Consider the following 21026-nt stretch of genomic DNA (forward strand, 5'->3'; position numbering starts at 1 on the left):
TGATAATAAACTAATATTACGATAGTTTCCTGGGTCCTCTGGTGGTCCTTTTTTATATATAGGAATTATGATGGACTCCTTCCATGATCTAGGTATCTGGCCCGTGGCATTGATTGCATCAAAGATTTTTGCAAGAATTTTGGCCCAACATTGCCATTCAAATTATCTGTGTGTGCATCATCTTGTGATCAATTATGCAAGGCAGGGCTTACCTCCCCCCACCCAACAATATTTTATTCAAGCTGGCACCCTTGGAGCTGTACATTTATCTTTCCAGGGCAGCAATATCAGACTTTTAGCCATAGTAAGGGCATGGAGAATCCATTTATGTTGTCCAGTTGTCAAATTCCAAATAGTAGATATGTAGTTCAAAAGAGTATTATCCTCTGAAAATTTTAGCATTTTTCACACAGTCATTGTTATATAATCCACTGCTTCTCCCAAAACTTAGAAAGCACTGGACATTGTAAAAACGCATTTTAAAGAAACATTATCCTTATTAAATCTCCAAAAAAATCCTTTTCTATATAAACATTGTGGAATACAACAAATTCTAAATATTATTTTTTGTTTTATGTCATAATTTAAGGCCCACTAACACCCTTGGTATAAGAGTTAAAAAAGCTCTCCCATTGTCTAGGCCATATAAGTACCTCCAGTTCTTTATTCCATTTATTTCTTAACATCTGCATATCAAATTGATTTATTGATAACAAATAACTATAAAAAGTAATTGTGGGTTTTTTTAATTTTAAAATATTTAACCAGTTCTTCTAGTATCTCAGGTGTCCCAGAAGCTGAAAATGCTACTGGTCCAAACAAAGTAGCATAGTTAACAAATGTTGTAGCCGTAAATTCTGCCATTGGGTTGCATGCAATAGCTACTGTTTATCTTGTAACACAGTGTATGTTAAAATTCATCATCTATCAGTTGATCCAAAGTCAATATGCCCACTTCCATCAATTTTTTCCACATCACCATCTTTCCCCAATTTTTAAAGGGGTCAAATCCTATTTTTTAAGACACTGCATTCCACAGCTCTCAGACATAATCGTTTCAAGAGATACCAGAGTTCTAATGTATTTTGATCCTAATACTATCCACCCAACCAAAGATGCTATGTATGGTATATTCCAAAGTTGCCCACTTCAGAAAATTAACACCAATTGTTAGCTTCTAGTATTTAATTCTTTTGTTTATTTCTAAACCTCATACTACTATTCCTCTGTTGATGCAAATGATAGATGCCTTTAGTAAAATATCAAGATACTCTATTAACTGGTCCAAATCGGAATTGATGCCTATAGGTGAAAATTTGCTTGCCCAAATCAATTTTGTATTTGTACCAAATCTTATCAAATCTTTAGGTATGTTTATGCCAAAATATATCTCAATTAGTAACATGCAATATAAATAAAACATAGGGAGAGGTTTATTCAGATATTGATAGATGAGAGTCATTAAACCTCACTATTTGGGGAAAAGTGAATGCTCTCAAAATGAACATTATTCCCAGATTAATTTATATTCTGACAGGATCCCAGTTCATATACAGTATCTGGAAAATATGTTCAGAAAATAAATTCTTTGCTTAGAAAATTTTTATGGAGTTACTCAATTCCAATAACATCTTTATAGAAAATGCAAATCAAGGGGGGAGGATTCATATTCCGAATGTGGAGTTTTATCACCAAGCTTATTTACTTTCAAGCATTCAACATTAAATGAGAATGCTTTGGTCTGAACACCAGGTAATTAATTATTGAGCATATGGAAACAGCATTATTATTATCATTCAGCATAGATACTCATATTCCAGGTGGGGAACCAGTTGCAACAACCATTCACCTGATCACCCGTGATGAGGAAAATAATGACTTTTAGGCAAACAAGCAAGGAAGATTTTCTAAGTGCAAATAGTGTTAGCTCTCAACTCCTTTTCAGCACCTCAATGTGTTTGTAAGAACTCTATCCAAAAGAATCATGAGCCAGAGCTCTGTAGGAAACACTCCTACTAGCTTTGATAGCTCTTCCGCCAATGGCCTTGCTAGCCTGTGCATCAAAGAATGGATTTTTGGATCACTGGCAAAAGAGCTTCCAAGCACAAGTTCCTGCTGCTAGAGGACTCCTTGGTATACAGATAATACGAAAATAATCGAAGAGGAAATGGAGAGGATTGCAGCACAGCTGACTCTGGATTCATACTCAAAACAACCAACTTGTGGCATATATCATATTTTAAGAAGATGCCACAGTAGTGATAGCAACCGAGCCAGTGATCCCTCCTGTTTTCTCATCTGCAAAGTGAATATTTCATTAGTAGTGAACCTAGCCTAAAGAGAGAAATGCCTACCTGTTGAGCTTTTGGGGCTCAAGGTTAAGCAAATCACAGCTGGAAGCCTGCTTTTGTTACTTGCCTCAGATTTTTGAGATGGGTCAGGTTATAAAGCTACGTAAATGAATTAAACAAGTACACTTCAGAATTTTCCAACAATGTTAGCGTTGTCAAAAACATTAGAACTTGCATGCTTTCTATTTTAATATGCATTTGCACAGCTCAATGTTAGGACAGAAAGTTAGGATAGAAACTGTTGAATAAAAAATGCTATGGAGAACTAAATCTCTAGCTTTTTCTCTGCCATGCTAGCATGGTGCAGGCTAAGAAAAGAGCTTGTCATGTCCCCCCATGCCTTCTGAAAGCAACAGCCAGCAAAACAGGAAGTTGGAGTGTGGATGTAACAAGTTAAAAGGACACAGCAGCAGCAAGATGGCTAAGCCAAGAGTTTCCTGATCCTGATATATGAATGACTCATTGGGACCCTTTCATGCGGCGTTTGCTTTTCTTATCTATTCCATTCAGATAAACCACTATTAGGTTAAAGAAAAATATTGCACGTAGATTTCTTCATCTTAGGTAAGAGTATGATGCTTTAGTTAAAGAGACACCAACTTTCTAAAGTCATAAATATTTTAAAATGGGGGTGGCCAACTTGTGGCCATCCAGATGCTTCTAGACTACAAGTCCCATAATCTCTTATCATTGTCCATGCTAGTTGGAGCTGGTGTTTGCTTATCATTTCTCAGTGATGTTGCTTATCATTTCTCAGTGAAGAATGCCTAAACTATACAGTACAGTGGTACCTCTGGTTACGTACTTAATTCGTTCTGGAACTGTTCTTAACCTAAAGCACCACTTTAGCTAATGGGGCCCACCGCGCCACTGCTGCGTGATTTCTGTTCTCATCCTGAAGCAAAGTTCTTAACCCAAGGTACTATTTCTGGGTTAGCGGAGACTGTAACCTGAAGCGTATGTAACCAGAGGTACCACTGTAAATGCTTTCATGCGCTTGCTAGATAATGTTCATTCCTGAATTCAGAGAATGCTCCAGCAAGTGCAAAACCCACTAAACAAAATATTTTCTTCACATTCTTCAATATTCAACCAAAGACTTCGAAAGAAAAAGTTTTGGAGCAGTAAGTACAATTATGGATGTTGCTTTTAATTTATTATAGTTCTCAATTTAGTAGCATCTAAATTGCTGTGGAGCCAAGCAACTTTATCCTCAAATTGTTTAGCCATCTGGTTACAGCTGGCGACTGTGTACAGTGGTACCTCGGGTTACAGATGCTTCAGGTTACAGACTCGGCTAAGCCAGAAATAGTACCTCGGGTTAAGAACTTTGCTTCAGGATGAGAACAGAAATCGCTTGGCACCAGTGCAGCGGCGGTGGGAGGCCGCATTAGGTAAAGTGGTGCTTCAGGTTAAGAACAGTTTCGGGTTAAGAACAGACATCCAGAATGAATTAAGTTCTTAACCCGAGGTACCACTGTACTCCAAAGATCAACCCTTGCCTCGTCAGGAATAACCAATCTCTGGACACGGAAAAGGTTTGCTGGATGGCTCCCTGAGGATGCAATGGAGGCAACGGAGTAGGATCCCTTCATGGCCCTCACTACTGTGTGGAAGGTCAAATTATGAGCATGTGCTCAGTCAGCTCCCAATCAAGACTTACACCACTTGTGCTCCAGCCCTTGACCATTCCATTTCATCAACCACCGTTCTTCAGTATACTAAGGAGTAAAACTGACTCCATAGCACCCAAGGGGGTACTCAGGAGTGAGTTTGTCAAAAGACCCATGACTCACTATTCCATAGTGAAGCTATGACCTACAGTAAGCATGGGAGCAGAGGTTACTGGCCACTTAGCATGCTTATATATTTACATAGTCTTATTTACATGGCTGATTTAAATACAGAAAAACTACAGGAAAAAGCACAGGAAAAAATGTGTAGTGAGTCCAAAAAGGCAATGATACGCAAGACTACGACATTTTTACACAAGCTCAAATGTTTGCAGAGTATCATGTCAACAAGCTAAATGAATAGATTAGTACATTTTACCAATCTGAATTTTGCTAATGAATTCCAATCTACCATTTAAGGTGCTAAAAGTGGGGAACATATTCTGCACATGCTCAGAATCCCTGTGAGATGCCTGCACAGTCTGGCACCAATTATCCCTGCTTTCAAGACCAGATTCTAGGACCAAGATCTCAAGAAGCCCACCTTATGTGGATAAGTGGCAAAGGTTGAGGAGCACCTTGGGAAGCAGGCTCAGGGTTTCAGTATGCATTAAGGGAGAACAATAAGCACACAAACGTTTATAGAAATATTATTATTTTCAGTGATGAGCTGAGCCATTTCCAAGACTTGTTGAAAGCATATTCGATTATGTCAATGCTAATCAATTCCAGTTCACCAGCAATAATGTAACATCTGAAAGATTATGGGAATGCACTCTATTACAAGCTCAAAAACTCTGAGATTACATTACACTGCATATAACTATGCTTCTAACCACTGCCCCCCTTCAACACCCCAACCAGCTGCTGAGACTAAGATCTAGGAGTCTGGAGCAAGGCTGGATGAGAATGAGGGTCTGATTAGGTTTTGTTGTGGGAGGAGGAAAACATCCTTAAGACTAACAATTCCTGTGTACAGGAAGGCCAGGTGGTGTTATCAAGACCTAACTCCACAGTTTAGCAATTCAGCAGCAGCCTCAAGGCTAGCATACAGTAATACTAGTGCTGTCTGGTTTAAAAAGGAAAACAAGGATTCCTGGCAGGCTTTAAATGGGTATCATCATCATTACTATTACTACTACTATATCACTTAATGCTGAAACAGGCTTCTAAACGATATAAAAAGCACAAAAACCAGTCACACAAACATTTAATGTAAGCATTTGTAATTAAGATGCACAATAAAATAACCCCACTACATCAGTACGGAATATTATCATTACTGAATGATTTCTATTTTAAAGTTATGTATTTTAATAATGTTTCATTTTGCATATTCTACTCATTGGTATGTATGTTTATTTATTTTTACTATAGTGAGATTTTTTAAAGGGTTGTAGCACGCACCCTCCCGTCCTGGCCAAGCAAATAGGAGATTAGGGCATAAGACAGCAGAAAGGCGAACATGAAATGCACTCTGCACGTGCTCAGGGACCCCTTACTTTACACTGCATATGGTTTACCAAAAAGGGGGGAGGGATTGGGGGGAGAAGAAGGAAATATCCACAACAGGCCTTCCTCACCATCTCCTCCTTCGTTATGTGGGGATGGGAAGGACTAGCTGAAAATTTGGGGGATGGGGGGTGGCTGAAAAAGCCTCATGAGGAGGAATGGCCAGCACCTGCCACATTTCTCTATCACACACACATCACCCCTTACCTTGGGCGTCGTGATGTGCTCCATGGCTGAGGGAGGCCCACCCCAAACCTGGGCACCTCTCCCCGGTTACCTCGCGGCGGAACCCTCGACCGAACCTTCCCCGCCCGCGCCGCAAAAAAGGAAAACAAAAAAAACCCGGCCTCTTCCTCAGAACCTCAGCACCGTCTCTTCACCGAACCTCGCGAGATTCCGAGCCCGACGGAGGCCTGCTCCGTGGCCTGAAACCGCAAGCGCCATCTTGCGTAAGGGCACCGTTCACCACGCAACAGGCGGAGGAGAGGACCTCCGCCAAGGCTTGAGTTCGAAACACGCCGCTTGGGAGTAGAGGCCGGGGAAAGAGATCCAGGGAGAGAAACACGTTAGTGCTATCATCATCATCATCATCATCACCATCATCATCAACAACAACAACAACAAATGATAATAGTACACAACTGGCTATGGGGAAAATTGTAGCCTTTGCTGCGTTGCCTATTTATATTCCCAATTTTTCCCAAAATACGGAGCAGTCTTGAAAATAAGTGTAAACAGGTATCCGTCAATCAGAGAGCCCTGGCCCTATACATGGAGCGAGCAAGTCACATTGCACAGGATTGCAGGATGATGGTACAAGCCTAAGTATATTTACTCAGATACAGACTGCACCGAGTTCAAATTCAAAAACTACATGCATATGTCCCTGCATTGGATAAGCAGGGAAAGAGCAAGGTTGGAGGATTCAGGATGGATACAAGACAATACTTCTCCATGCAGTGCATGGTTAAGCTATGGAACTCTCTGCCACAGGAACAGAGACAGCCCTCAACCTAGATTGTTTTAAAGTGGATTGGACAAGTTCATGGATGAGAGGGCTATCCATGGCTGCTAGCAGCGATGACTGTGCTCTATTACCACAGTTGCCAGCAGCAATCCTTTTGAATACCAGTAGCTGGAAGCTGGAATGGGACGCGGGTGGTGCTGTGGGTAAAACCTCAGTGCCTAGGACTTGCCGATCGCATGGTCGGCGGTTCGAATCCCCGCGGCGGGGTGCGCTCCCGTCGTTCGGTCCCAGCGCCTGCCAACCTAGCAGTTCGAAAGCACGTTAAAGTGCAAGTAGATAAATAGGTACCGCTTACCAGCGGGAAGGTAAACGTTCCGTGTGCTGCGCTGGCTCGCCAGATGCAGCTTGTCACGCTGGCCACGTGACCCGGAAGTGTCTGCGGACAGCGCTGGCTCCTGGCCTATAGAGTGAGATGAGCGCACAACCCTAGAGTCTGGCAAGACTGGCCTGTACAGGCAGGGGTCCCTTTACCTAGCTGGAAGCTGCAGGAAGGGAGAGTTCTGCTTTGTGCTTGGGTTCTGCTTGCAGGTGTTCCATAAAAGCATCTGGTTGGCCACTGTGATAACTGTGGAAGACATGCAGTCAAAGCTAACGATGTGTATTCTTGCTAGTTAACATGTGATTAAGACCATAGAGCTGCATTGCTGATAGGCAGTCCATAGAAACAGGATTGTTAGAGAAGGCTCTGTGTGATGTCATGTCCCCTCCTCTCCTGTGAGATAAGAAGCAAATATGTATGTATTTTATTAAGTACTGGGTTGACAAAGCAGACGACACAGAGATTTCTCCAAGTAGTTCTTTATAGTCAGCTGGAACTGAACTGAACTGAACAGCTCAGCCAGCCTGCTTTTATAGGCAGCCGGCTGTCAACATTGTAACAACCCCCCAGGGTTTCCCACCTAAATTAACTGACGTGGACCTGAATGAAAACTACAGTAGTACCTCTGGGTGCGAACGGGATCCATTCAGGAGCCCCGTTCACATCCTGAGTAGAATGCAACCCACGACTGCGCATCTGCATCTGACGTCATTTTGAGTGTCTGCACATGTGCGAGCGGCGAAACCCAGAAGTAACGCATTCCATTACTTCCAGGTCGCCGCGGAGCATAACCTGAAAACGCTCAACGTGAAGCATATTTAATGCGAGGTATGACTGTATATAGGGACGCAGGTGGCGCTGTGGGTTAAAGCCTCAGCGCCTAGGGCTTGCCGATTGAAAGGTCGGCGGTTCGAATCCCTGCGGCGGGGTGCGCTCCCGCTGCTCGGTCCCAGCGCCTGCCAACCTAGCAGTTCGAAAGCACCTCCGGGTGCAAGTAGATAAATAGGGACCGCTTACCAGCGGGAAGGTAAACGGCGTTTCCGTGTGCGGCTCTGGCTCTGGCTCTGGCCAGAGCAGCGATGTCACGCTGGCCACGTGACCCGGAAGTGTCTCCGGACAGCGCTGGCCCCTGGCCTCTTAAGTGAGATGGGCGCACAACCCCAGAGTCTGTCAAGACTGGCCCGTTCGGGCAGGGGTACCTTTACCTTTACCTTTATGACTGTATATAGGGACGCAGGTGGCGCTGTGGGTTAAAGCCTCAGCGCCTAGGACTTGCCGATCGAAAGGTCGGCGGTTCGAATCCCTGCGGCGGGGTGCGCTCCCGCTGCTCGGTCCCAGCGCCTGCCAACCTAGCAGTTCGAAAGCACCTCCGGGTGCAAATAGATAAATAGGGACGGCTTACCAGCGGGAAGGTAAACGGCGTTTCCGTGTGCGGCTCTGGCTCGCCAGATGCAGCTTTGTCACGCTGGCCACGTGACCCGGAAGTGTCTCCGGACAGCGCTGGCCCCTGGCTTCTTGAGTGAGATGGGCGCACAACCCCAGAGTCTGTCAAGACTGGCCCGTACGGGCAGGGGTACCTTTACCTTTACCTTTACCTTATGACTGTATATACACAGTACCCCTGGTGGCCAGGGTGAGAACTTCAATACATAACACCCCTCCCCACCGAGATAAGGCATTACAGTGGTACCTCAGGTTAAGTACTTAATTCGTTCCGGAGGTCCGTACTTAACCCGAAACTGTTCTTAACCTGAAGCACCACTTTAGCTAATGGGGCCTCCTGCTGCTGCCGCGCCGCTGGAGCCCGATTTCTGTTCTCATCCTGAAGCAAAGTTCTTAACCTGAAGCACTATTTCTGGGTTAGCAGAGTCTGTAACCTGAAGCGTATGTAACCTGAGGTACCACTGTAGTTACAGTCATAGTAGTTCCATTACATACAGCAATACCCTTATTGGTTTCAGTAAGGCACATAAGTATATTAATTGAGCCTATTCATCATACAGCTTTACATGTCTTTAAATAAGCTGGGTGCTTGGAAACCCTCCAAGGGCCAGTACCAGAGTCCAGGTAGCTGCCCAATTCTGGCTGCGACTGTGGTGCGACCAAATGTGGCATCGAACCCAAGTTCCCTGGCTCCGCTGCTGTCGAAGGAACCACGGGCGGACTCGGATGGTCAGGCACGGCGGTGGTCCGAGTCTCTGGAGAGCCAGGCAGACCCACTGAAATGGCTTGGCTTGGCTCCATGCCCTCAGTTTGTGAGGAAGATGTAGGTGGAGCCTCGCCTTCCATTAGCGACCGCTCCGGAGCTGGGGCCACAGTTGGGAGCACAGCAGTAGTGTCCAAATCCCCAACCCTGTGCCTTAGCTGGTCTATGTGCCAGCGCCACAAGTGTCCGTTCTTGAGTGCCACCTGGTACGAACGGGGCCCTGTGACTCCCACTACCATGGCTGGCACCCAAGGAATGTTGTCCACAAAGTTCCAGGCAAAAACCTGATTCCCCAGAATAAAGGACTGTGGCACGTTAGTACAGCTCATGGGCTCGGCCACATCAAAGTCTGGGTGCAGCCAGTCGAGTGGAGACGGGAAGTGGCCGCCCATTAGCAGTTCGGCCAGGCTCCGCCCTGTGGCTACATGAGGGGTGATGTGCTGCATGAGCAAGTATTCAGTGACCTGCTCGTGCCATTCCCTCTGTTCCAGGCGCGCCAGTGCCTCTTTTGCTGAATGCACCATTATTTCTGCCTGCCCGTTGCTGGCTGGGTGAAATGGTGCTGTTAGGGCATGGCAGATGCCTAGCCCCAAGAGGTACCTTTCAAAGGTGCCCGACGTGAACTGAGGTCCATTGTCTGAGACGAGGACATCAGGATACCCATGAGTTGCAAACAGGTTCCGCAGCACCCGGAGGACGGCTTTGGTAGTGGTGGAGGGCATCAGGGCGACCTCCAGCCATTTGAAATAGGCATCCACCACTACCATAAAGATCCGGCCGTGAAAGGGGCCGGCAAGATCGATGTGCACCCTCGTCCAGGGTGCCTTGGGCATCTCCCAGATGTTGCCCTTAGCTGCTGGCGGTGCAGGTCTCGACTCTTGGCATTCTTGACAGGAGGCAACCCATGAAGTGATGCATCATCCATGTTAGGCCACCAAACATAACACCGAGCCAACGCCTTCATTTTGACAATCCCCGGGTGGCCGATGTGCAGAGCCTCAAGGATGCGTTGGCAGAGTCTTTGAGGAACCACAACTTGGTCTCCCCACAGTAGGCAGCCGCAATGAGCTGAGAGCTTGTTCTGTCTGGTTGCAAATGGCTGGAACTCTGCTGCAAAAGGCCCTTTTGGCCACCCCCTCCACACTCAGTTGAGTACACGTTTGATGATGCAGTCCTGGGCAGATGCAGAGGCTACATTGGCAGCCAATACTGGGGCTGCTGGAAGATCCTAAATTAAATGAATGAAGCAGGAGCCAGGTCTTCCACAAGCGCTGGAAGAGGGCAACGACTGAGAGTGTTGGCGTGACCCATAGATTTTCCAGGGCGATGTATGAGCTGGTAGCTGTAAGCTACCAGAAAGACAGTCCATCACAGCATGCATAGCGAGAGGACCGGTGGAGTTGGTCAATCACTGGCGAGGAGGCCCAGGAGCGGCTTGTGGTCAGTGATGAGGTCAAAGGTTCTCCCATAGAGGTATTTGTGGAACCTCTTTACTCCAGCCACAAGTGCCAGTGCCTCCTTGTCGAGCTGGCTGTAATTCCGTTCGGCCGGAGACAGCGTCCGGGAGAAGTAGGTGTGGGAATGTTCAGGGATGCAGGAGAGGAAATATTGTGAGATTATATCCTAATCCAATTTGTGCTAACAAGGTCCCAAAATATCAGCAGAGTTTATAGACATTCCCCTTTAAGTTTGCAACGGTAACGTGTGCACAGGTTCGCTAGAACCTCTATAATAATTACTCTGGTAATTTCCCCCTTTGTTCCCTCTTAAAATACAAGGCACGACACAGTCTTCATAAAAGTATAAAAGAGTTTACTCACGTTCTGTTCACAATATGATCCCAGAAGGCAGACAGCTTTAAAAAGGTTACATACACTTAGAATCTATCTTATAGGAAGATAGTACTGTCCTCTCTTGGCTGAGAGGGCATGTTGCTCCTTCAGAAGATGAAGATGTGAGAGAGAGAGATATGGCTGCCTGCCCTGTGCTTTTATCATTTACCTGCACAGGTGAGGCCACACCCACCTCTGGTCACATGCAGAGGAAGTCCGTCCCCAGGAAGTTTACCTGCTTGCTAGACAGACATCCCTCCCCATGTTCTAACATGTATACTCTAGGAATGTTGTCATTGACTGCTCCTGTGTTTACATCCCACAGTAGGCGAGCGGTGCTTCCCTACCATTAAAAAAAAAAAAAAAAAGCTCAGGGGTGCCAAATAAGACTTGGTACCAGGTTGGTGGCACCTGCCCTAATGGACTAGCCTCTGCTGACTATAATTGGGTAGTGTGAGAAACGAAGAGTGGAAATGATGCAACTTACAAACTGGAATTCATCTATGACAATTCATTGTAGTCACATTTCAGTGATGTCCTCTTAGCAACGTATGCTAATAACTTTGGGAGCTCTCAGCTGCAGTGGGCCCTAATTCTATGCATATGGCACATATAAAGTGTTTTTTTTCTAAAAAAAAAAAAATGCTTAGGGGTACTCTCATTTTCTTACTCATATTGGAATACTGCCCCTCAATGAGGCCAAACGTAGTTTCACAAAATGTTTAGGGGTATGCATACCCCTGTGATTTAGAGCCATGCCTGAACTGGCAAACGATAGTTATAGTGTTTGTTCTATTTCTAGAGGACCTTGAACTAAAGAAACTACAGTGCCAAACAGGTGGAAGAGTGAAGCAGACAAGCAGCTTTAAACCATAATTTATCTGCATGTTTGCCAAAAAAGCAAATCTCCTTTACACCCACAAAGGTGGGGTGACCTTTTCTGACAACATTCCTTGGGTTATTCTGAAGAACACAGCTCTGCTACAATAAACGCAGTAAAAGTATGTTTCATTTATAACTTTAGCTTAAACATATCTAAGAGTAGACATTTAAAATGAGACTAAGACTAGACATTTAAAGTGAGAAGCAGGGCTCTTCCCAATTCCCTGAAATCTGAAATGATTATGCTGTAAGTCAGTTAAAGCAGAATATTTATTTTTTGCCATTACATTTAGCCTCCTAGGTTGCTGAGACCCAAGCTTCACAAATTTAGAACTTTCCCCTTTAATTAAGGCCTTGCTAGCAGAGCCTGAAAGCTACAAAGGAGATAAGGCAATGCTTAAACAAGTGTGTTGTTCTTGCTGTAGCTGGATGTTGTGAATTGAAAGGAATGAACAACAAAAATCCCCTGATGCTCAATCTGCTTCCAGCAAAGCTGAGAAAGCTGATAGATGAATCTTGAGCTGCCTATCCCATGCAGTTTTCTTTAGTTTGTTTGCAATTAGAGCAAAGTGAATAATCACTAATGGGTAATTTATTCCACTATATTTTCCAACTTTTGATCTGAAGAAGAACTGCAGAAGAAGAAATCCTAGCCACAGGTCACAGGCACAAAGCTCAATGCTGTTAACAAGGTGCTGAAATCTAAAGCTGGAGAAAACAGCTAATAAGAAAACTGAAAAGTGAGGTGTTTGCAGAAGTTATACGGTAATCATCATAAAGTTCTAATGCAGTGCTGAAAGTGACCAAGCTAGATTCTCAAGCTGGCCTTCCTGGGGAAGCTATTCCACATTTGTGATGCCACCCAGGAGGAGGCCCTGTTTGGTACACCCCTATATCACCTCTCATGGGAACTGAGTCTAGGAGTTTCCCTAAAACAGGAGTAGTGGGAACATGGCTTGTTCCTTTGGCAAAGTGACGGCTTAGTTCCAAGTCTTCCCGATCAACAGGGTTTTTCCTGCTTGGAAGTCCTTAAATCCTATTGAGACCACCCGCCTTTCAATCTGCATGCAGGCAATGTCTCCTGATTCTTCTGACTGGAGGTCACAGAAGCTCCATCACCTAAGAGCAAATTATGGGAAAGGCCATCATAACTACTAATTTAGAAAAGACCCATATCTTAATGTGCATGTGTCCACTTCTGTATACAAAGATCCCAAGTTCAATCCCTAGCATCTCCAGGTTGGGCTCCCTGGTCTGAAATCCTGGAAAGCTGCTGCCAGCTAGATGGATTCAGTATAAAACAGCTTCCTATGCTTCAGCCTCTACCGGCAGGCTAGTTGACAACAAGGCACAGAGAGGCCTTAAAGCTAGCAAAAGCAGGGACTGAGGTTCAAATGAACACATTCAAAAAATTAGGGAAGTGCTTAATTCCAACTGGGCCACAGCCCTTCATCTGCTAGAGTCAGAAATGAAAATCCTCTCAACTCACTGATATATCTCTTACTGCCAGTTTGGTGGTGGAGCTAGAGAAGCTGACAACAAACTGGCATCACAGATGCATTGGCCTATGCCACTGCCTTATAGGATGTCATAAGGAATATGTTATCAGCAAAGTATTGTGCTAGGTATTCAGAGACCATCATGGCTAATAGACATTCATAGATATTCATATCCTTCATGAATTGGCATTGCCATCAGGGGTTTTGAGTTGGGTGTTCATCAGTATGCGGATGATACCCAGCTCTACCTCTCTTTTAAATCGGAACCAGTGAAGGCAGTGAAGGTCCTGTGTGAGTGCCTGGAGGCTGTTGTAGGGTGGATGGCGGCTAATGGATTGAGGTTGAATCCTGACAAGACAGAAATACTGTTCTTGGGGGACAGGGGGTGGACTGGTATGGAGGATTCCCTGATCCTGAATGGGGTAACTGTGCCCCTGAAGGACCAGGTGCGCAGCCTGGGAGTCATTTTGGACTCACAGCTGTCCATGGAGGCACAGGTTAATTCTGTGTCTAGGGCAGCTGCTTACCAACTCAATCTGGTACGCAGGCTGAGACCCCACCTGCCCACAGACTGTCTTGCCAGAGTGGTGCATGCCCTAGTTATCTCCCACTTGGACTACTGCAATGCACTCTATGTGGGGCTACCTTTGAAGGTGACTCAGAAACTGCAATCAATCCAGAATGCGGCAGCTAGACTGGTGACTGGGAGTGGCCGCCGAGACTGTATAACACCAGTCTTGAAAGACCTACATTGGCTCCCAGTACGTTTCCAAGCACAATTCAAAGTGTTGGTGCTGACTTTTAAAGCCCTAAACGGCCTCGGTCCTGTATACCCGAAGGAGTGTCTCCACCCCCATCATCCAGCCCAGACACTGAGGTCTAGCGCCAAGGGCCTTCTGGCAGTTCCCTCGCTGTGAGAAGCCAAGTTACAGGGAACCAGGCAGAGGGCCTTCTTGGTAGTGGCGCCTGCCCTGTGGAACGCCCTCCCAGCAGATGTCAAGGCAATAAGCAACTATTTTACTTTTAAAAGACAACTGAAGGCGGCCCTGTTTAGAGAAGTTTTTAATGTCTGATGCTGTATTGTTTTTAATATTCTGTTGGAAGCCGCTGAGGGTGTATAAATAATTTATTATTATTATTATTATTATTGCCATTCAAATGGTGTGACTGTGACACGTCTTGTGATCGATTATGTGGTCAGAGGAGAAGAAGGAGCAGACTAGGAGGAGAAGTTGTCAAAAGCTGAAGAGGTAACAAGGTCTGGTAAGAAGGAAGAGGCCTGAGCAGAGTGCAGTTCAGGGAATCTCCCCCTCCTGTTGCGACCAACCCCACTCCCTGCTGGTCTCTGAGAATGCACAGAGAAATGAAAAGAGCAGAACAGAGATTAGTTGTGTGCAGTCACAGATTGGTACTGTGTGGTAAAAACCTTGGCAAGGAAGAACCTTAGAGAGGGGTGGGAAGGTGGGGACCTTCAGTCCTCACAACTGCTTCATTGGGGCAGGACCTTCTGGGAAGAGTTTGGATTTGGATTTGATATCCTGCTTTATCACTACCCAAAGGAGTCTCAAAGCGGCTAACATTCCCTTCCTCCCCCACAAGAAACACTCTGTGAGGTGAGTGGGGCTGAGAGACTTCAAAGAAGTGTGACTAGCCCAAGGTTACCCAACAGCTGCATGTGGAGGAGTGAACCCAGTTCACCCGATTACGAGTCCACCGCTCTTAACCACTACACGACATTGGCTCACCACACTGGTTGTTGAGACCACTAGGCCTGAGCTTTGTGGTTCGTTTCCTTGAATAAAGATTTAACTTCACTGGCCTCAGGTGATTTGTTGTTTTTGTTTTCCTTGTTGACCTGCACTTGACTCGAGCCCTGAAAGTGGCACAAACTTGTGTGGCACATGGGTTTGTCATCATGCCTGCTGGAATGTGTGGTTGGGATCAGCTGTTTTTCTACCTGGTGGCTCAGTTAGGGTCCTTTCCCAATGGAATACTATCTATGGAATATTAGAAGAAAGCCCCTAGGTGAGAGGTCCAGCCAGCTCAACCCAGCAGCACTGCAGTCCATACTCTGCCAGCTCAAGAGGATGGGAATGGCTAGTGTTTGGGCAGCCACAATCCCACCTTCCCTCAACAGCCACGGCCAAAGGCAGTCACCTCACTTTGCCTAATAGTAGGGCTGGCACTGTCATTGTAACTACACTGTTTGGATCAGTGATGAGAAACTGCAATTACCCTCCTGGCACACTTAGAAAACAAGCAGATCTCGGATACCCAAGAAGATTGTGCAGTGAAGCCAACACCAATTCAAGGCACTTGGGGGAAAGGAATACAGACTGAACTATGTACAACAATAGTTGTACAACAACAATTGTGGGAAAGGGAAGAGAGATTGATTGGAAGGAAAATCCAGATAACCTCAAGAGAGCCAGGGATTCAGCAGGCCAATAGAGAAGAGCCAAGATTTTGTAGCATCTTTTTTATTCTCATAAAAATTTTGAGTAATTGCATTATTGACCAACACATATACCCTTGCTTTAAAAAAATGAGCTCTGCTGGACTAGGCCAAAGGCCCACCTCGGCCAGCATCTTGTCTTCACAGTGGTCAATTGGTTGCCATGGAAAGCCCACAATCATGCCCCAAGCACAACAGCATTCTCACCACTGGAATTCAGAGGCACAATGCCTCAGATCTGAAGTCGAACACAGTCATAACAGCTACTAGTCGTTGATAACTTTCCACATCCCTCCATTTCCTCCTCCTTTCAGCTTCCTATTTCTTCATCATTACTCATGTACAAGAGGACCAACCCTCTTTTCACAGCTAGATCATCATCACCATCACTTTTTATTTATATATCGCCTTTTTATATTCCTATACAGAAGGTGCTTTACAAGCTGAAGAAAAAACAAAATATAAAACAAAGACAATTTTTTTAACAATGCGATCCAATGCAAATAAGTCAAAATAAAAAATATGGCTTAAACAACTTAAAGCCATATTAAATAATTCATTAGACTACAAAAGTACACAATAAAATTAACTCTCAGAATATCAGCAAACAATAATTGTACAGAAATTCACTCTAAACAATTGCACTAAATTATTATCAATAAAAAGAACAGCAAAATTACAATACTCAAAATACCACAAACCATGTAAAAAGACTGAGTTGAGCAGCAAGGTCACAGAACTTACTCCCCTCTCTGAACTCCTCTCTTCCCAGATCCCCAGCTGGACTTGATTGTACGCATATTTGCTGTTTCTGATAAGGGTCGTGAAAACATTGACATGATTAGAGAAACAGAAAAGCAGCAGCCATTATAAGAGGATGGGTAGCTGCCTTTTACCTAGTCCAACTACTGGGTCATCTAGATCAGTATTGTCTACGCTGACTGGCAGAGTCTGTCTTGGGTTTCAGACAGCGAGTCTCTCCTTGCCCTATCTGGAGATGCTGGGGACTGAACCAGGGGCCTTCTGCATTCAAGGCAGATGCTCTACCACTGAGCCCAAACATAGCAAAAGCAAAAAGGAGAGCATAACTTGTTTTGGCAAACCAACACTGGGAATGTGTCAGAGTACCCTGCATGGGGAATCACTGATACAGCAGATTCCCAGTTGCTCAAAACATCTGGAGGACCCCCCCAAGTTGTGGGAGGTTGTTCTAGAACATATAGAATCCATAGACTTGTAGAGTTAGAAGGGACCCTGAGAATAATCTAGTCCAACCCCCTGCAATGCAGGAATATGCAGCTGTCCCATACGGTGATCGAACCTACCTGCAACCTTGGCATTATCAGCACCAGGTTCTAACCAACTGAGCTACCCAACATGGGAGTGTGATTTCACATTTCAAGGGAAGTCAGGCAGTAATAACGACCTGGTTGCTTCAACCCGCTGGCATGGTGGGACTGGCCCCTGGATGTGGAGAGAAGCCTTCATCAGTGACCATAATTTGGGTTGCCATATTTCAAAAACTGAAAATCTGGACACAAAGGTTGTTGTGCTTTCTCCCGCCCCCCCCCCCCCCCAGTTGTTGAGCTCCCTCCCTTTCAAATTGTTGAGCCCGAAATCTACACTACCAACATGGGCTGCCATGTCCAGGTTTTCCTGGATATTCCAGCGATTTTTAACTGGACATATGGCATCCTTACCATAATATTTATGCAGGTTCATGTAGCACAAAGTGCTCTTCATAGGATAGGATCTTGTGGAACTGATCACATCACATTGTCTTGCACATGTGCATCACATTGCATAGGTGTGAAGTAGGAAACCAGTCTCTCTGATTACATTAGGCAGTGAGAACCTGTCCTTCTCTCCCATTGCTTCTAAGATAGTATTTTCTTGCTGATTTAATAAATAATAAAATTTATTAGTCACTTTCATCATGAGATTATTTAATGAGATTTACTTCTGAGTAGACATATGCAGGAATACACTTTTAATGCCACTTTTCAGAATCAGGGTCCAGCTGAACTTTAATCAAAGTTTTTTTCAGTGCTGCCCTGTTTTATTCCTGTTCAAAACGCTCAAAATACCAGATGCTGATTAAAAAAGAAAAGAAAAACCATATTAGAAGTAAGATTTTGTACAATTTCCTTTCTTGGATTCACAGGTTAGTTTGTGTCAGATTGAGATGTGTTAAGAAGAATTAGAGGAAAAATTAGATTAGTTAATCTCAGACCAAAGTAATCCTTCACAGAGTTTTCTCAATGCATCAAAACCCAGATATTAAAAAGGGAAATACAGAAATCAACCTACTATTTTTGATGCCAACCTTTAAGGTAAAGTTTTCCAAACTTGGGTCGCCAGCTGTTTTTGGACTACAACTCCCATCATCCCCGGCCACTGGTCCTGCTAGCTAGGGATGATGGAAGTTGTTGTCCAAAAACAGCTGAAGCCCCAACTTTGGGAAACCCTGTTTTACCGCGTGTGTTGCAGCAAAGAGGCTTTTCTTAGCACTAAAAGTAAAAAAGTAAAAAAATCAGAACACTTCTAAGAAGTCCGTTTGAATGTAACTTCGGGAGGAATTTTGTTAAATCAAGTGAGATTGTGCGCTTTTTGCAGTTCGATATGGAAAATCATGCCACATTGCATATTTCTCTATTTGCATTGGCAGCCGGGAAATTGAGAGCCAAATTTGTGCTTCAGTGCTCAGTGCCACTTTTTTGTTGTTGTTGTTGTTAAGTTATCCTTGTTATAGTTAAACAGAGAGCATGAGATGCTTCACCTCAGAGTCGTGGGTTCGAGCCCCACATTGGGCAAAAGACTGCTACGTTGCAGGGGGTTGAACTAGATGACCCTTATGGCCCCTTCCAACTTTACAATTCTATGATTCCATGAAGAAGAAGAAAATGCTGCACACATTCATTATTGGGAAATGTTTGGAGTCTAGGTAAAAAAAGAAGGTCAATCCCCGCCCCACCCGGCACATTTATCTTTATTCCTTGTCTTAGCTGCGAAATATGAGAACGGGATACAGCGTTATTTGCTTGCTTGCTTATATGGAGGACCGCTCTAGACATAATTTTTACTGTGCGTTCACGAAAGTGTGTGGGGCAGGTAGGAGCAGCCCCTCTTTCAGTACTGTTTACGCCTGCAGAAGCTTTGGGGTGGACATGCTGCCTCATTTTCAACCGACGCATGTCCAGAAAATTATTGCTGAAATCCTGTTACCTTTTGCATTACTACACGTTCTGGTTACTCCTATACCGACTTAAATCTGTGATTCTTTTTTTGGTTCTGGGTCTTTTTTTCCTCCCCCCCCCCCACTTTCATTGCGCTACGGTACGAGAGCACTCTTGCAGATAGCAACAATGCAGCAATGCAGGTATAGGATCACAGAATAATTAACGCACTGTTATCGTGCCGATGATATGAATTGCACCTGCAGGCCCCCATCCCACCCCGTCTGGCCCAGAGCCATCAAGTGGGCGGGGGGGGGGGGTGTGAGCAAGCCCTGGGCTCAAGGAGCTCCTAGCTTTCTTAGCAGCGAAGGAGTCTAAAGAACGATGTTAAGGGTGAAAACACGTCCATACCTACTTAAATTTGTGTTTGTGCTTGAAACACGTAGACTTCTCACCTACCCAGGATTTCTTTTTAGAAGTACTGTCATTATAAAACAAAGCGAGAAGACTATAACTTATGCTATCTATGCCCAGCAGTTTTTTCACGCCGTCCCCTACCCCCACAATGAGAAAACAAAATGCATTCTCATGAGAGCACAATAAGTTGGTGGAACTCTCACAGGCAGTTTCCAGGGAATTCTGCCTTGTTTCCTTTGGTTTTCATGTGACCCTGGGATGCTCGTGCATGTTTCTTTAAAACGCAGAGCGACTAAGGCCTCGTCAAGGACAGTTTGATGTAGGGAAGAGGCGAAGAGGCTGTTTAGTTAATCAGGATTGTTAGACGGAGAGAGTGGAAGCAATTTGTTCGTGGAGAGGAGCAGCGACTTTGGAAAGGTGGTGTCGCGCTCTGAAGGGATCTCTCGAGTCCGTGTGCACCATGGCGAAGGCTGTGTCTTGGATCCTACTTTTTTTGGCCATAGAAGTCCAATTGTGCCCCGAGGTCGAAATGTGCCCAGCCTGGAGATACGGGTTCGGAGCCGTTGACTCCAAGGAGCGCGGCGGGAATGACATCTTGCCTCGCTGTTACGAGTTGGGAAAGACCGGTTTAAAGAAACAGCAACAGAAGCCTGCCGCAGGTCTACGGATAACAAAACTTCCGTTTGAAAGTCCCGCACGGCGAGGTAAGCCTACTTCGCCCACCAACTTGAGGGCGACTTTTTTTTTTTGGGGGGGGAGGTAGGAAATAAGTCTGTCCTATTGAATAGCTATATTCCCCACCCTCTGCAGCCTCCTGGCTTTTCCCTTCAGATCAAGGCTCTAGCCTTCTCTTCTCTCGCTCTCCTTCCCCTTGGGTTAGTGGTGTAGTGGAATAGGGAAGGGGGGGGCACGGGGCGCCGGGACAATGCTCTTCGCTCCCGATCTGCTCACTGGGAAAACTCTGCACGCCGAACAAATTAGCTTTTCTCTTAAAGATAATCCACTAAGGGCCGGTCTATACCTCGTCTTAATGTGGATTGTGAACCCCTCGCTCTCACCTTCTTTAATTCAGTCTTATACACTCGGAGCCCCTGCTGTCCCATATTTCCTCCTGTCTGACTCTGGAGATTCCCTGGCTTTGCAAATTTAGGAGCGCATCTTACATAAACGAGTAAAACAATAAAATCATCAGTAAAACCAGCTATTTAAAAGAATCCAAAAATAATTAAGATCCACAATAAGCTAAAATGACTAGCTGGGGGAAATGGGATTTCTGCAACAATAGTTGACTAGCCTTTTCTTCTGTCATGGATGCTTTAGCTAAGATTTCTGCATTGGAGGGGTTGGACTAGATGACCCTTGGGGTCCTTTCAACTCTGATTCTATGACTTTTCTGTTTTCCAGGTTCCTTCCCGTTTTTCACTCTGCTGGCCTCTGTCATATTAGCTTGGAACACCTTCTGCCATTTCAGGATGAGATACTACCGTCGCAGAAGAGACCTCCGGGATGAGGACACATTCGATGAACCCCTGGAGCAGATTCAGCTGGACTCTCCTCCACCACACCATCTCATTGACATTCCTCCCCCTTATATTGCAGGCCCTCCTCCCCCCTATTTTGAAGGCCCCCCTCCTCCCTATGTTGATGGCCCCCCTCCCTCTTATGAAGAAAGTCAAT

General features: G+C 45.1%; 2 protein-coding genes and 1 long non-coding RNA gene across 3 annotated transcripts in view; 1 reads left to right on the plus strand and 2 right to left on the minus strand.

The window, feature by feature from the left end:
- Positions 1–6008, minus strand: part of MTMR8 (myotubularin related protein 8) — a 44720-nt gene extending 38712 nt beyond the window's left edge. Inside the window, exon 1 of the mRNA XM_079961700.1 lies at positions 5744–6008. Coding sequence (XP_079817826.1) covers positions 5744–5767 — 24 coding nt within the window. The 5' untranslated portion in view covers positions 5768–6008. The remainder of the gene's footprint in view (positions 1–5743) is intronic.
- LOC307207675 (uncharacterized protein C8orf48) overlaps positions 1–21026 on the plus strand; it is a 391608-nt gene that overhangs the window by 136931 nt on the left and 233651 nt on the right. The gene's annotated exons all lie outside the window — the stretch shown is intronic.
- The window catches only part of LOC307207741, a 281967-nt gene that overhangs the window by 72205 nt on the left and 188736 nt on the right, over positions 1–21026 (minus strand). The gene's annotated exons all lie outside the window — the stretch shown is intronic.

Source organism: Podarcis cretensis (assembly GCF_951804945.1).
Source record: "Podarcis cretensis genome assembly, chromosome: Z".
Lineage (NCBI taxonomy): Eukaryota > Metazoa > Chordata > Lepidosauria > Squamata > Lacertidae > Podarcis > Podarcis cretensis.